Raw genomic sequence first — 16,871 nt, 5'->3', positions numbered from 1 at the left:
AATATAATATAATATATAATATAATATAATATACAGTAATCCTCTATTGTTTAGTTTGTAAGAAGCACCTTTTCGAGTGGACTATGCCTGCAGTAATGGCAAACAGGTAGTACCGTGTTTCTCTGAAAATAAGACCCAACCAGAAAATAAGCCGTAGCGTGATTTTTTCAGGATGCTCGTTAATATAAGCCCCATCCAAAAATAAGCCCCAGTTAAGATTGTCAACCAGATGGATGCATTTAGTACCATATTTCCTCAAAAATAATACCTACCTGGAAAATAAGCCCTAATGTGTCTTTTGGAGCAAAAATTAACATAAGACCTGGTGTTATTTTAGGAAAAACACGGTAGCCTCGACTTACAACAGTTCATTTAATCACCATTTGAAGTTACAATAGCACTGAAAAAAGGGATTTATAACTGTTTTTCACACAACCATTGCAGCATCCCCATTGTCAGGGCAACTGACTCATATTTATGGCGGTTGCAGTGTCCTGGGGCCATGTGATCGCCTTTTGCAACCCTCTGACAAGCAAAGTTAATGGGAAGCCAGATTCACTGAATAACCTTGTTACTAAATTAACAACTGCAGTGATTCACTTAACAACAGTGGCAAGAAAAGTTGTAAAATGGGGCAAAATATACTTAACAAATTCACTTAACAATAGAAATTGTGGGCTCAGTTGTGACTGTAAGTCGTGGACTACCTGTACTGTTGTATAGTCCATTTCTGAATCACCTGGAAATGAAGTAACTGGAAATGAGTGGGGAGAAGGCTCTCTTAAACGATTAGTAAACCTGGAACTGCCTTGAGGTTAGACAACAACTAAATTAATTGGCAGTAACAATTCTCAATTTTGAGGTAAGTTGAAAAATTGCTTGTGGAAATGTCTCAGTGAATTCCACCTGACATTTTAAAGTGCTTAATTTCCACTTTCAGGTTGCTGAAAGAGCAGAAGCATTGGGATCAGGCTTACTCCAAAAGGGATGCAAACCATCACCAAACCAATTTATTGGGGTCTTTGCACAAAACTGTCCAGAGGTGAGACTGCAAGAAACCGAATCTTATTTCCAGACTCTCATTATATTCACATTTCTTTCTATTTATATCTTTTATCATCTTCTTCCAGTGGATCATTTCTGAGCTGGCTTGCTATACCTATTCCATGGTTGTGGTTCCCCTGTATGATACATTAGGCCCCGGATCCATTCGTTATATTATTAATACAGGTAAAGACAGTAGATTTGTTTGAGCAATTTTTTCAAATACACTTTTTGGTATTTTAAGCAGGGGTTTGGTTGTTCAAAAGATGTATTTCAGAAGCAAAAATTCCTTTAAAGTTGATTTTTCAATGAGACGTTAGAAGAAGGACCAAGATCATACAGGAATAAAATTCAATTAATTGGATTTTTACAATTTGCCATTTTACTACATCTCTGCATTTAATATCTGCAGGATCACATGGACCACATGGACTGTAGAAAACCATGTAGCTTTCTTTCTCTGTTTCTTCACTTAAAAGGTCCTCATTCTAAAATCTAGAGATAATATTTTACTCAAAATATTTTGCTTCTTAATCAAAATTGCTTATGTAATTAGAATTTTAGCAGAGAATCAAGGTTCAACTATTAGATCTTAAAATTCATATGAGATTTCCAATATGGGAATTTACTGTTTAAAATTTCTATATTTTGAGCCTTTTCTGCAGCTTTTGAAGTTTACTAATCACTTGGAGAGGCCAGGTTGAGAAAGTCTAGGGATAAATATCTTATGGTTTAAAATATAATTCCCATTCACAAATATATGATACCAGAAATACTTGCCATTTCTCTTCTGACTTTAAAATATAAAAATTATTTAAGCTATGAACTAGTAGTTTGGAATGGAACAGTTTTGAATTGGTTTAATTTAGTTTGAGCTTTGAAGCTCATTTTGATTACAGCTTAAAAATTCAAGTTAGTCAATTCCTTAGTCTAAGTCCCTTCTAAATTTTACTCTTTTAAAATTAGAATAATCCAGACAAGAGGGACAACTAGGGCTGGAAAATTGGGAAGATATTGATTCAGAATAAAAAATTCTGTACCTCTGTATACACAATGGAAATAAAAATACATTTGCAATAGTTGGCTATTAGAGGGTTGGAATTTTCAGGAATTGATACGTATTCTTTGAATAAATGTCACCTATTTTAGATTGCTTGTGATTTGTAAATAAAAATGCGATGATATTTCAGTATAATTATCTGTATCATTTTATTTATTTTATTAGCTGATATTTCTATAGTAGTTTGTGATAAACCTGAAAAAGCCAGAGTCCTACTAGAACATGTAGAGAAAAAACAAACACCAGGCTTGAAATCAATTATCTTGATGGACCCCTTTGAAAAGGATCTTAAAGAAAGAGGACAAAGATGTGGAGTCCAAATCCAGGCAATGTTGGAAGTAGAGGTGCGGTTCTTTTCCAGTGCTTTATCTGAGCTTACGTCATACTTTCGTGAAATGAAAAACTATTTCAAGGGGTGAGAATAAATGTAGTATTTTGTAATGTGATGAAGAAAGACAATTTTAAAAAACCGAAGACAAGTCAAAGTTAATAAATATTACAATTCCATTTTTTTAATGTCTTTGAGTCAGTATTAATTCCGGGTGACTGTATGGACAAGTCCCTGCCATTTTCTTGGAATGGTTTGCCTTTGAATGATTCCTAGGGCTGAGTGAGAAGAACTTAGCTGGCTTTATACCTAAGGCAAGACTAGAACTCACAGTTTCCTGGTTTCTATCTTGATGCCTTAATCACTATGCCAAAGTAGTTCAATAATAATAATGTTCCAAAAAGAATTTACATTTGATAGTGTGAAACTTCTTTATTAGTCCAGTCTTTCCAATATATCACAGCATGATGTAAGTTTAAAGAAGTAAACAGCAATGGGAAAGACAAGTCAGGCCAGAGAACTGTTCACATATTATTACAAATATGAATTATTATTATTTTTTTGTATTCTTCAGAATTGTGGTCGGGAATGCTGGCATGCTCCTGTAGTGAGTATAACCCATCCTTTTCTATCTTTAGTATTATATTGTAAACAAACAACTAAATCCACCATTACCTGTTCGAGGAAAGAATGAAAATCACAGAAGATCACACTGGATGTTTGTTCACATTGCATTTCTCTTAGTGGAAAATGGTACAGATGTTTTAGTGAATTTTTCAATAAGCTACTTATAAATAGCACTTCAGGAAAATATAGCATTTTTAAAAAAATGGCTGTTTGTTCAGAAAAGAGGCACCAGAGTTGCCCAGCACATATGAATACTTACATCCAGAGAATTCCTGTATCTTGTGAGATATTTGGCATATTCTAGACTAAAATACAAAAGAAATAATTATTTCATGCTATTTTTTACTGCCATGGGAGAATGTTACTGAGGAGAAGCTGGGTTTCTTTCCTCTCATAGTGTGAATGTCCTGTGAGAAAATTTTCTGTGCAGAAGGTTCTGATTTTGTTCTGATTTTAATCTTTGTATGCCTTCACAACTAATATGAGCATCCCGAGAAAAATGCTGTGGTTCTTAGCATATGAGAATTGTGTAATGATAACCTTGCCCAAGCTATGGTGTAAAAGCTCCAAAAACTCATTGTTGGATGCGTTGTATATTACTGGAGTGGAGATGATAGTTGATGGGATGTCTGCGGCCTTCCTCTTCTTCTTTGTAAGTCCCAAGCACTCAAAGAGTTATTTGGCAGTACAGGAATGAATGAATGATTGGATAGATAGATAGATAGATAGATAGATAGATAGATAGATAGATAGATAGATAGATAGATAGATAGTGAGATTGAGAATAGAAAACACCTGGGAGATGAATTTTTCTTATTCCCCATCCTTAATACACCTTATTCTCCACTCCCCCAAAACCTGATATTTATGTAAGTGGCTGAACTTATTCAGTTTGGTGATTTCAAGAACTGACCCTCTTGAGTATTTTCCTGAATAAAATTTAAGCTTAGAATTAAAAGCAACAAAAGCCATGGGTCCTGAAGGTATTGGGGTCTCTGATATCTTATTAGCCCTATTCAGAAGTTCCCCCTCACCTTCAAGTCCAGTGTGAGGTGAGTACATACAGAGTTGCTCTAGCTTCTCTCTCTCTCTCTCTCTCTCTCTCTCTCTCTCTCTCTCTCTCTGTGTGTGTGTGTGTGTGTGTGTGTTTGTGTGTGTGTGTGTGTGTGTGTGTGGTCTCTGGATAAAGGCTGTATCCCTGCCTATGCTGTCTTACAAATAGAGATGCCAGGTATTTCTTTAGGTTCTGTCCAGCTCAGCCCCAAATAAAGATGCATACAATTGTAGTATAAGATTCTAGCATAATAGTCTATTCACAAAAAAGTATATGCATACAACCCCAGTTGAGACTGGTAACTCCATTGCTAAGTGACGTGGTTGTGAGCAAGACATCATATGAATGTAACGAACTTAGGATCTCATTGTGAAGTGCTTAAATCTCAATCACATGTCCATGGAAACCTTGTAAGTTCAAGAATCAGTTACAAATTTACTTTCTCAGTGCCTTCATTACAGTGGTACCTTGGTTCTCAATTGCTTTGAAACTCATAAAATGTGGTACTCATTTGACGTGGAAATTTTGTCTTGGTACTCAACGCACAAGCTAGAACTTGTTGATGTTGGCTGCCTTGTGACTCACTACATTATTCCTTATGGGAAAAAATTGTTTGGTACTCATCCTTTTTGGAACTATTTGCGCATCCTGGAATCAATTAATGATGCATACTGAGGTACCTCTGTAGTTCGCTAAATAGGGCCATTGTTAAGTAAGGTCTACTTTTATTTTGAACTAGATTTTTTGTAGAAAAAGTAAGCAACACATTATGGAAATGATCGCATTAAAATGATAATATTATTTCTCTGTTTTTGAAAATGATAAATCTGATGCAAGAAACTGTATTTCTTATTCTTATGATTTTTTTTAGCCTCCTCGCCCAGAAGATCTATCAATTGTCTGCTTTACTAGTGGTACCACAGGTAAAATTTATCAGTTTAATGCTGATGAAATTTAACAAAAGTATAGTTTATAGTATAACTCTTTAAGACCCATTTAAAATGTTTGTAAATAGAAAAGTGTATATTTTAATTCTGATTATTTTTACATATTTTATAATATTTTGGTTGAAAAATGCAAAAGCATAATGATTTGTTTGGCCCATTCAGCGCCAGTGGATATTAGAATTTAAATCTTGTATTCAAAGATTTGTGAACTCTGCCTAGAGTAACTAAATCACCCCTTTGCTAAATATTTCCCATCTTGATCTTTTATTTGTATCTCATTTTTTTGACTTGGAGTTATATGTATAGCAACTGCAATTTCCAACCAGTTTGAAAGTAGCAGGGTATCTAAATATTCCATGGACAGTCAAATACATGAGTATTGAAAATATTATTTCTTTCTTTGTAAAATTATATTTCCAGAAATATTTAAATCTTAGCTACTTGGATTTTGGTAATACTAGTTCTGATTACTGCAATTTGATTTATTTAATTTGAGAAATGAAAAATCATACTTACTCATGCCTTTTTCTCACACTATAGTAGAATGTACTTAATTCAGATATTTTTATTATTTCCTTTCTAAATCTATCAGTTCTATTAATGAGGTATACATTTGGAAAATTATTATTTTTATCTACTTTTCAATTAGTGTTTTGGAACTTGACCTCATTCATTCAAATTTATCTTAAGTTAAATGCACCAAGAAAAGATCTTTAGGAAATAAAATTGGAACAAGTGAAAGCCAAATGTCATATATTCGGATTTTTAAAGGACTTTGTATTAGCTCTCCTTTTGAAGAAATGTCCTTGGTTGGGAGCAATAATCCTGCCATCTCCATCTATCCTCAAATACTGCATTTATTTAATGCATTTCTTAATACTTTCAAGCCTATAGATATTTGAAAGAAAACAACCTTGGTTGCTGTCCATCAGATAGAACTAGGAGAATTGGCTGTAGTTGTAGGAGATGACCTGACAGTGTTGCAGAAAGACTGTATTGAGTTCCAGATTCTATAAAAAGCTCTAATACAAATCAACATTTGAACCCTGATAATAGCTGATTGATTTCAAAGATAGCTCTGAAAAAACAAGGTGATTTAAAATACGTTATTCTTAAAATATGAATGGTTATAGTGGAGTATCCTCAGCTTGATTGTAAAAGTTTGTAGTAGCCTCATACTGAATGAGAGGTGAATTGACAAAAAGAAGAAAACAAGCATCAGAGAGATGGTGGATGGTCCTGCCTGGAGCTTCTTGTTTAGCATTCTCCACCAAATTGGGCATATTTTCCAAAAGATTATCACAATGGAAATGTTGCCTTTAAATGAGAGGCAGGGAAGGAGCTGTTATTCCTAATGTAGATGATAAGACTTCACATTTAGTGCAGTGAGGGGAAAGCCTATGGGAGCCAAATTGCAACACCAGAACAATAATTGTTCGTAGGAAATATTTTGTAGAGTCCTTGAAAGTGTCTTTTTTGTATATATGTTGAATTGTTTGATTGATCTGTCTTGCCTTCACTGATACTATATAAATGAAAACTTTGTAATCTGTAAGTTTAAAGGCTGGCAATGTACATCCTGTCAAAGATCATTTCATTCGCAAATAAGAAAGAGATTTTGAAATAATTCTCTGTGGTGACGACTTCTTTGTCCATGTTTCCTATCTGGTAAATGAGAATATTTATTTGATAGGTGCTTCTTCCTCCTTTTTCCAGGTAACCCAAAAGGTGCTATGCTGACTCATGGAAATGTGGTGGCTGATTTTTCAGGTTTTTTGAAAGTGACAGAGGTGAATACTCTTTTTACTTTAAAACCTGATAGTAAAATGAGCTATATAATTTTGGAAATAGAAACACCTACAAGATAGGAAACTATCTTAGGAGACTGCTTGTGAGTCATTACTGTAATTTCCAATGCCCTTGGTTTAAGAACAGAGCAACAAACAGAAGGTGTTAATAAAGAATCCATGTAATTTAAAGCATGAAAGCATGAACAGGCATCCAGAAAGCAAGGTTGCAAGATTAATTTTTACAACATGATATTTAAAAAAACTTGGAAGGATTCCTATTCCTTTAATAGCTGAACTAAACAGATTTTACTTGGCTATGAATTGTGTATTGTATCTCATCCTCATAAAAGCATCACATGGTATAATCTATTTAGGACTCAGAGATTGCCTTATGCTAACTGGGATCAATCAGATTAACTATATTCTATTAAACAAGCTGTAGTGGCCTTGTTGAGATATTCTGCTAATTTACAGTATTATGGATGGATTCACACAGTACACTAAGCCAGAATCAAACACAGTATATTACAAATATCCTAACCACTACTTAGCTCCAAATATCCAGGATTTTGTAGGAACCCTTTTCAGCCCTATCTTGATATGTGACTGATAAGCTCTTCAATCTATTATATACAAATCATGATCTGTAGATTATAGCTGATCCTGTGAATCAAACAGTTATTATGGGCCACAGATTTCCTCCTACAGGAGGATAAGGAAAACTACTAGTCTTGCAGTCCCGTGTTGTAATTATCCAAATGCTATTATTGTTTCATTTTATTTCATTATTTTATTTTATTCTTTTTGTTTTATTTTATTATTTATTATTATATGCTGCCCTCTTAACTACCTAGAAGGGATCTTATTATTTTAATAATAATTTAATAATTTAATAATAATGTTTCATTAAATAAATAGATTGATGTTTCTATAAATAAATGAATATCCTGTTTTTCCATTACAAATAGAATGTCTGCTAGCTAAATGGTTTGACTTGATCTAAAATATGTCCCTAACTTATGTGGATGTCAATAGTAATTGGTCAATCTTGGTGAAAATGTTAAACGGAGGCACTTCTTTGGGGAAAACTCCAAACAGCAAAAGTATCCAAAGTGAACCACACAGCATTCTTGGGAGCAGGACATTTTGAGTTGGCATCACAGATGTTTGAATAGAGGGCATGTTCATACCTCTGGTCTCAGAACATACAGGTCTTGCCTAGGTGTCTGGAGAAGGTTGTCGGGGAGGGGGGGACAGAGGGATAAAATATGCGCCATGATGCAAACTCCATTCCTCCCATAATTGCACAATTGCATAATTGTTACGATGCAAATATGAAAGGGCAGAGTTTGTGTCAGTGATAGATAATACAGTGCACGCTTTGTCATTTTGGTGTTGTGATTAGGAACGGATACCTTTGGTGCCCTGTACAGTGGAGAGAGCTCTCTGCATTACACCCTTGTGTTACTCACCGCTCCTGCTAACATAGCTCCATTGGTGTCGTGGCCTAACACATTATTTCAAACACTGATCTCTTTTCTCACGTAATAATCTCTAACCCCCCCTTTTGCTCCTCTTGGTGCCATTTTTCTTTTTATTGTTTTATGACTTTCTTGTTGTGTCTTCCTGTCAGTGTTTCTTTCCTTTCTGTCTCCCATGCCCTTCATCTGCAGAAAGTGATCTTTCCGAGACAGGACGATGTACTCATCTCGTTCCTACCTTTGGCTCACATGTTTGAAAGAGTGATACAGGTAAGAAACTGCCTAGACTGACCAGGCCTTGTGGGGCTCCCTGTTGTGTTTTTTTTTCCAGAGTCAGTGGTCTCCTACATATGAGGATGTACACATTTCCTATTTGCCTTTAGCACACATGTTTGAGCGAATGGTACAGGTAAGGCCTCAGTGTCAGTGGAAGCCAACATTTTTTTCCCCACTGAACAATAAAAAGGGATTAAATAGACAATGGGATGGCCCAGATGTGCTACTAGGTCAGTGTTTTTCCAACCTGACAAATTTAAGATATGTGGATGTCAACAGCATGCTGGCTCAGGAATTCTGGGAGTTGAAATCTACATATTTTAAAGTTGCCAAGATTGAAAAACACTGCACTGAATCATGGCATAAGAATGACTCACCTGTGCCTGGCTTCACCCATGCCCTACCTATTCAACTCATTAAACAAACCATCTCCACAGACTGGCTTGAAGCCCTTTCTACTAATTATAGTGACAATTATCCTTAATTTAAGATGCAGAAACATGCTGAATTGGACTTAATTACATGACTGACTCAAAGTTGACTCAGCCTTCTATCCCTCTGAGGTCGGTAAAATGATGACTCAGATTGTTTGCTGACTCTGTAAATTGCTTAAAGAGGGCTGTAAAGCACTGTGAAGCAGTATATAAGTCTTAAGTGCTAGTGCTATTAATCTAAAACAGAAGGTGAACTTTGCATTTTTTTCCTTGAAGCTAAGAAGAATACTTAAAGGGGAACTAAGTTCTTTCTCCATAGTTTAACCATGGTTAAAAATTACATACAAGTCCTGCTAGTGACTGCTTTAAACCTAAAATTTCAATTATTCCAGAAGGATTGTTGTTTTAAAATATATTTTATTGCTTCACTTGGAAAAGCATACTTTTAATTCTCAGGTCTTATAAAGTGATTATTCAAACCTACAACTTATAATAAACTACCTCTCTTCCAAAGACTATATTTCCTAAACGTCATAGCTAGCTGTTTGCCTTACAACTAGTGTTGAATTTTTTAATGGAATTTCTTTACCAAGAGAATGTAAAATACAGAGTGGAGAGCCATCACCCATCACTAATGGCTTTCTAAGTAAATCAGTAGTGCAAGGAAGCAAATTTTGGCTTCTTTAATAGAATCGTCTGCCCCCCTATTGGGTAGGACCTTCTTATGAGAAGTTATTTAATAGTGAGGGTGAAGGTTCATTCTCCAACCATTACCCTCACTATTAAATGTGGGTTGTGGGTTGGTTTCTGAACGTTTTGTTACCAGGCTAGGTAATGTCTTCAGCAGAGTTTAGGAGATGTCAGTGTTCTTTTGTTTTTATAAAGGCTTCAGGTGTGGGTGTGTCAAGTGAGAGTCTGTGATGGGTTTTTTTGATGGGTCAGGTGTGAGTCATCATTGAGTCTTGTGCTGGATCTTGTGATGGGGAGGTTAACTCAGGTAAGGGTCATTGGGAGGTGAACTGCCAGTGGGGGAGGCTTGTATGGGTTGGTTGAGGGTCGATGCTGTCTCTGGTTGGCTGTGCAGTTGATTTGGATTCTGAGGGGTTCATAGGCTGGTTGTAGGTCAATATGTATGTTGAGGGAATTGCTTGTGGAGTGCTACTATTAAATATTATTTAACAGTGACTTTGTGGTACCACCAATAAGAAAGATGCCTGAAGAGTACTGTATGGGTTTTATAATGCACAATTGGGGCATATTGGCTAAAAACAGGAATTAATTTGTTTCCTTTGCCTTTCTCATTACAGTCTGTAGTGTATTGTCATGGGGGACGAATTGGCTTCTTCCAAGGGGATATTCGTTTGCTGTCCGATGACATGAAAGCTCTGCGTCCCACCATTTTTCCTGTTGTGCCAAGGCTGCTCAACAGGATGTATGATAAGGTACTTCTTTTGTATTTACTTATTTTTGTCATATTTATGTAGTGTATATTGGAGGTGGTGACCCTTTGAGAACTGTATGCAACAAAATTTCATTTTAATATATGCCGATTAGTGTATATTCAAAAAGACAATAATTATTCTATTCTATTCTTCTATTCTTATCATTTCTTCTGTTGGCAAATTAAAGGGAAAAAATGATCTTCTCTAATATGGTAGGACTGGATGCTTCTTTCTTTCCTTAAATTCTTTGGCTGCTGCATTTATAACTTTTATGTAAGCCAGCTTACTTATCCAGAATGTTGTACGAGAAATTTGCAGTGGAACAGTATGTTCCATTTAAATTTATTTCAGAACTTGAATACTTCTTAAGTTGGATGTTGTTTTTATGAACAAATGGGATGCAAAATATTTATCTGATGTTTGAAAATTAATTTTGTTGAAGAATGCAAAAAAATCTATCATCATCTAAGTGGCAGTATCATCGGAATAATTATAATTATGTGCATGCTCTAGTCCAGACATATCAAACTCGTGATGTCATGCGACGTATCAGAGCTTTTTCTCCATTGCCGGCAATGGGGTGGGCGCAGTTTCCTGATGACACATCCGGCTGTGTGCCGGCAGTTTGATACCCCTGCTCTAGTTTAAAGGGTTGCTACATTTTTGTTTCAAAACAGCTCATGTGTCTTTTTAAAATACATAAGAAACAATCTAATGATTATAATATTGCAATAGGCCTGTAGTACTAGGTGCACTTTTGTTAGGCAGCAAGTAAAATAAACTTGGTTCTTTTGTTTCTGTGTAAAAAGAATCCTATTCAGTAAAATGTGTTTTATTTTCTGCTATTTCTTTAGCTTTTTAACCATTTCTAGCAATTGTCAAACTTCTGTTCTTTCCCCACATTTCATTCTCAGGTTCTCCATCACTTCCATTCTCACACACCTGTTTACGTATCTTAATGACAGCAGATTTGGTTGAACAATTTCATGTTAAATTCTGACCGCTCACATTTTGCAAATTGTCTTTGCTTGCAAAGAAGAAGGAAAAATCCCCCAAACGTTGTCATATCTTGTTCCCTCCATTCTTCATGATCAGTGCTGGTGTAATCAGTCACTATGCCTTGAACTGGAAGATAGAAAATAAGGGTAATGATGTGATGTGACATTAACCACCACACAGTGCCATAGAATTAAAGACAATAGATAAAGTGCCAAAAAACCCCTGTGCAATGGCTCAGTTTTGTGGCCGTCACAATGTATCTTCAAATGAACTTGTGTGTACAAATTGTTTTCTTTTAATACTCCTATACAGAGGTCAAACTATGTCCAGCCTCGCTATTATTTATTTATTTATTTATTTATTTATTTATTTATTAGTTTTTATAAACCGCCCTTCTCCCGAGGGACTCGGGGCGGTGTACAGAGGAAGGAAGGTATACAGATGAACAATAAAAAGTAATAAAAACAATAGTGAAAACAAACTGGGACCCCAATTAACGCTATCATGCCAGGCCGGACTGCTGGAACAGGAAATATTATGCTATGTGAGAATTGCAATTACTGTAGATTCCTTTTCATAATGAATTCCATGCATAGGATAGGAAGGAGAATATGAGCATGGAGTCATGGGGGTTGGTTGGTGCCATGAGAGCCCTCCCTTTGCTTTTGCCGACTAATTTTAACAAGCTTTGGTTATTCTTGCCTCCATTAATTTTTTAACTTTTTAATAATTAACACTTTAATTTTTATATACTGTTTTATATTTTGATGTTTTATTGCATACCGCTCAGAGTCCCTCTTTGAGGAGATGGGAAGTATAAATACTGCAGTATAAAATACTAAATATGTCTATACAGCACAATTAGTAGCTTGGAAAGACTTTGGCTTCAAAATGTTGGTCTCAGGTTTCCATCTCTATGCCTGTGCCTCCGTGGAAACATGCAGGCAGTCTTCTGGCTAGCAGCATAAGCTGACTGGGCTTTGGCCGCCTGCGTCCTCCCCAGGGGATGGGGAATGATACTAGAGTCTGTGGTGGCGGAGGCACCAGCAATGCTTGGGTGTGTTTTATTAGTGATGCTGAACTGCTTTTCTTTCTTCTTCTTTTTAAAATATATTTTATTTTATTTTTACAATAACAGTCTTTAGTGCTTAGTGAACAATGTGTTGTCTGGGTTCATATATTTATTTTATTTTATTTATTTTTTATTTTATTAAATTTATATACCGCCCTTTCCCGAAGGACTCAGGGCGGTTTACAGGGTATTTTAAAATCAAACCAATACAAAGTACAAAAGTTAAAAAACAATTAAAAAGATTAAATTATCCCTAAAAATAAAAACCCCAGTTAAAAATTCTCAGCCTGGGCCGGAGAGCTCAAAGAGCCAGGTCTTCAGGTCCCGGCGGAATGATCGAAGGTCAGGGGCAGTCCTAAGCTCCACGGGTAGCTGGTTCCAGAGGGCAGGCGCACCCACAGAGAAGGCCCTGTCCCTGGGTGTTATCCGCCGGCAATCTTTTACCGGCGGCACCCTGAGAAGACCCTCCCTATGTGAGCGCACTGGACGAAGGGAACTTGATGCTGGCAGCAGGTGTTCCCTCAAATAACCCGGACCCAAGCCATTCAGGGCTTTATAGGTCATCACCAGCACCTTGAATCTCACCCGGAGGGCAACCGGAAGCCAATGCAGCTCGCGTAGTAGAGGTGTTACATGGGAGTATCGGGAAACCCCCATCACAACTCGCGCGGCCGCATTCTGCACCAGTTGAAGCCTCCGAGTGGTCCTCAAGGGCAGCCCCATGTAGAGAGCGTTGCAGTAGTCTAAACGGGAGGTCACGAGCACATGAGTGACTGTGTGTAGGGCATCTCGGTCCAGGTAGGGTCGCAACTGGCGCACCAGGCGAACCTGGGCAAAAGCCCAGGTTATAATTGATCAATATGTTAGTTGTTAATATATTTCCTTGATCCTCTCTTCTTCCAGTAATTTATTTATTTATTTTAATTCCATTTATATCCCGCCCTTCTCCGAAGACTCAGGGCGGCTTACAAGCTTAGCAGTAGCCTTCATTCTATGTATATGCCTGCTTATTAGGGCTTTCACACACACCCCAAGCGGCATTATTACAAAGTCAGCTTAATTGCCCCCAACAATCTGGGTTCTCCTTTTGTCTACATTAAACAAATATAATTCTTAGTGCTTTCAATACATACAGAATTGGGTATAAACATTTTTCTAGTATTTGTATATATAATAATAACATCAACATATAACATTTTTTCTAATCAACTTATGTTTCAGTTGTATTTATAGAAGTCATCTTATCAAGTCATTATATATATCTCCTGTTTTCAAGATTCTTATTTAAACTTAATTTCCCCTCAGTATTGAAACCACTGTTATCAGTCATAATTTTCTCAAAATTCATTACCTTTGAATATCCAAACTTTTCATTCAAATACACCATCTCAATATTTTTACTTCATATTATACTACTTATATATCTTATCCCTCTTACTATAGGGCCCCTTTATTTCCAAGCTTTGTCTATTCTTTTAACCATGTTCAAACAAATATTTAATCATATAGTACACAATCTAGAAATCTTACAATAGGACCTCTTTATATCCAAACTTTATCTTCTTTAACTGTATTCAAACAGGTTTTTAGTCATATAATATTCCATCTGGTAAATTGAATCACATCTCTTAAATCTAATTTTGATCTTTTTCCAGATCGCTTTCCAAATCAGTAGGTTTAGCTTGCCAAGTTGTATTTTTGTAGATATTGTTGGGGATAAAAAAGACAAATTAAGTAGAATATTCATTTTTTGTCTCCTACGCTTTAATGATTCTCCTGACAGCTCCTTAATCCATTTTATTAAATCTTCTTTTTTGTCCTCAAGTTTGTTTTGAAGTCCTGGAAGGTAAAGCATCTTTTTTGTTTCCTTTGTTGTAGCAAGATTTTGTGGATTTTCTTTTGTTTGTATTAAGTTTTAGTTCTCTTCATTTGTAGCTTCCATATTTAAGTCATTTTCCTCTGATTTGTATTTTATTGTCTGATTTATTTGTTCATTCTTTATCATCATTTTTTTAGCATTGTTTAATTGTGAATTTAGGTTAGAGATATGTTCATTTATATTATCAAAGTTGTTTTAATCTCATCATGATTTAAGACAATTGTCATTTGAATCTGTCACAGCTTTGAATATATTTTCTCCTGGAATGTATTTGCTTTGTCTTGAGTCATTGTTCCTGCAGATCTCTGATGTTCCATGCTGGGTCTTCAGCAGGAGGTGTTAGGTATAGTTTTCTGTCACTTTTAGATAAATATAAAACATCCATTTTTTCTCCCTACTCTAATTAGTTTTTCACCAGTACCATAGTCTCTTTAATTAGCTTTATCAAACTTAAAATCTTAAAATCCAAAAAAACAAATCTTGCATAGTTCTTATCTTTATATATGGTTTTTGTAATCCAATATGTTTCCAATTATCAAAGCACCACTGAAAACAGTATTTTGTAACAGTTCTTCTTTTCAGGGTTCTTATTGATTATCAGCCAGCCAAGATTTCAGTCCAAAGTGTTTAACCACCTGAAACCTTTCCAGTAACTTCCCCTTTAGAAGATTAACCAAAGGCCAAGGTTTCTATTTCTGTGCAAGCAGTTTGTAAACTTAAAAATGCAGCTCAGTGTGTTTATAATTCCAGAAGGTCAGCAGTTTTTAAACATATATAATTTCACTCTGTAGCAGATAGCCCAATACTTTTTTCCCAGCTGTTTTTTGCTATTTCTGGGCGTCTTGCCAAATTCTAAGTCAATGCAGCTATCGTTTTTTCTAATCCTCCAGTAGGTATCAGTAGCTGTTCGTTTTCCAGCTTTTAAAGCAAAGAAAGAGTTATTATTATTTTTATACATATATAATTTCATCAATATTTTTCAGGTATGGAATTTTAACAGTTTTCTTAGTTTTCAAATTTATCCAGACTAGTATTTTTAACCTCATTTCAGTATATTTTTGTTCCCCATAAGAGTTTTCACTGCTTCCGTCTATGTGAGGGTGGGGGTGTTGTCCTCTCCCTTCTCACTTTGGGAGGATTTTTGCTTCTTGGGAATCTTTTCCAGGAAATCAGATGCAAAATAGAAGAGAGAAGATCAAATTCCTCACCCAGTTTCAAGCACACTGTTCACCATTGTTCTGGTTAGTGCCTTTGGACTTCGGCTGCAAGTAGCTTTCTCCTGTTGGGTTAGAGGGCTTCTCCCGGATTGAGCATCGTTCCACGATCATCAGGGCACCCATCTTTCTTCGTTGCCTCTCTGGGGTGACTTTAGACCAATTTAGGGTCCCCCGGCAGGGTGAAACTAGCCGTGGGCTGAGGAGCTGCGCAATCCCTCAGCCGTGCTCTATGGCACAAAACCGGATTTTGAACTGCTTTTGTTGTCACGTGGTGTTAATGTTGGACTTTGAATGACTAGATCTTGCTTACTTTAATTACTTAACTCCGTTATCACTGAATTTTAGTATGCCAAAGATACAGAATTTGCCTACCTTATTTTATAATTTTATAATGATGTTCAAATACAGTAGGGAATGGGACTTGCTAGTTAGGATTTTTATTCTGGTTCCCAGCGGTGTCTAAGGAAACTTTCTGCTTCCCTCAAAAATGACAGAAGCAGCATCATGTTGCTAGCTCAATCCATATGGGCATCTATGGGACATCATGACAAAGGCCCCAAAGGGGTGGGGCTTGTATTGGGACAGCAGAATACAGGACCCTACCTTTGGTAGTAGCGCTTAAGATTTTAAGTAGCAAGGTACTAGAATAATTGAGAAAATATTTTTTATCTAAACCTGCCCAGCTTTTGCGAGCATCATTGGATAATAATAACAACATAATTACCATCATTATCAAATGTTATGTCCAATGGAGTTTTCTTTCATAACAGCTAGGAAGAGAGTCAGTTCCCTTACAGCAATCTTTTGACTATCTTCTCTTTGTAATAGCATATTTACTCCATTGCAGTTTAGGCTATTCAATGTTATTTTAGCCTGCATTTTAATGTAATTGTTTCTGCAGTATATTCGTATATACAAATACGTATATACAAACATACTTGACAGGCAGTGTATAGTTCTGTGGAATGATTAATGCAACGTAAATGAAGATGACTTCAGTTCTTAACTCTTTTTGTATGTAAAACTGTGTATAAAATGTGATTGTAGTGATTTATCCTGAAGAGTGGCATAATTACTGCTTTATATGATAGTAATAAAAATAATGATCAGCCACAAATGGCTTTTAAGAGCTAAGGATTTCTCTGCAGTTACCAGATGTCTTTTTATTCTGTTGCCATAATTTCCCAAATAATTATATATAACCATGCCAAACTAAACATC

General features: G+C 35.9%; 1 protein-coding gene across 1 annotated transcript in view; it reads left to right on the top strand.

The window, feature by feature from the left end:
• ACSL6 (acyl-CoA synthetase long chain family member 6) overlaps window positions 1-16,871 on the top strand; it is a gene marked incomplete at its 5' end in the record, with an annotated part of 91,691 nt that overhangs the window by 55,846 nt on the left and 18,974 nt on the right. Inside the window, 8 exons of the mRNA XM_083356917.1 lie at window positions 941-1,042; window positions 1,131-1,230; window positions 2,270-2,448; window positions 3,007-3,039; window positions 4,985-5,036; window positions 6,777-6,850; window positions 8,663-8,740; window positions 10,349-10,483. Coding sequence (XP_083213043.1) covers window positions 941-1,042; window positions 1,131-1,230; window positions 2,270-2,448; window positions 3,007-3,039; window positions 4,985-5,036; window positions 6,777-6,850; window positions 8,663-8,740; window positions 10,349-10,483 — 753 coding nt within the window. The remainder of the gene's footprint in view (window positions 1-940; window positions 1,043-1,130; window positions 1,231-2,269; window positions 2,449-3,006; window positions 3,040-4,984; window positions 5,037-6,776; window positions 6,851-8,662; window positions 8,741-10,348; window positions 10,484-16,871) is intronic.

Source organism: Vipera ursinii (assembly GCF_947247035.1).
Source record: "Vipera ursinii genome assembly, chromosome: 2".
Taxonomy (NCBI): Eukaryota; Metazoa; Chordata; class Lepidosauria; order Squamata; family Viperidae; genus Vipera; species Vipera ursinii.
The sequence above is the reverse complement of the archived record's forward strand: the minus strand, read 5'-3'. Positions and strand labels throughout refer to the sequence as shown.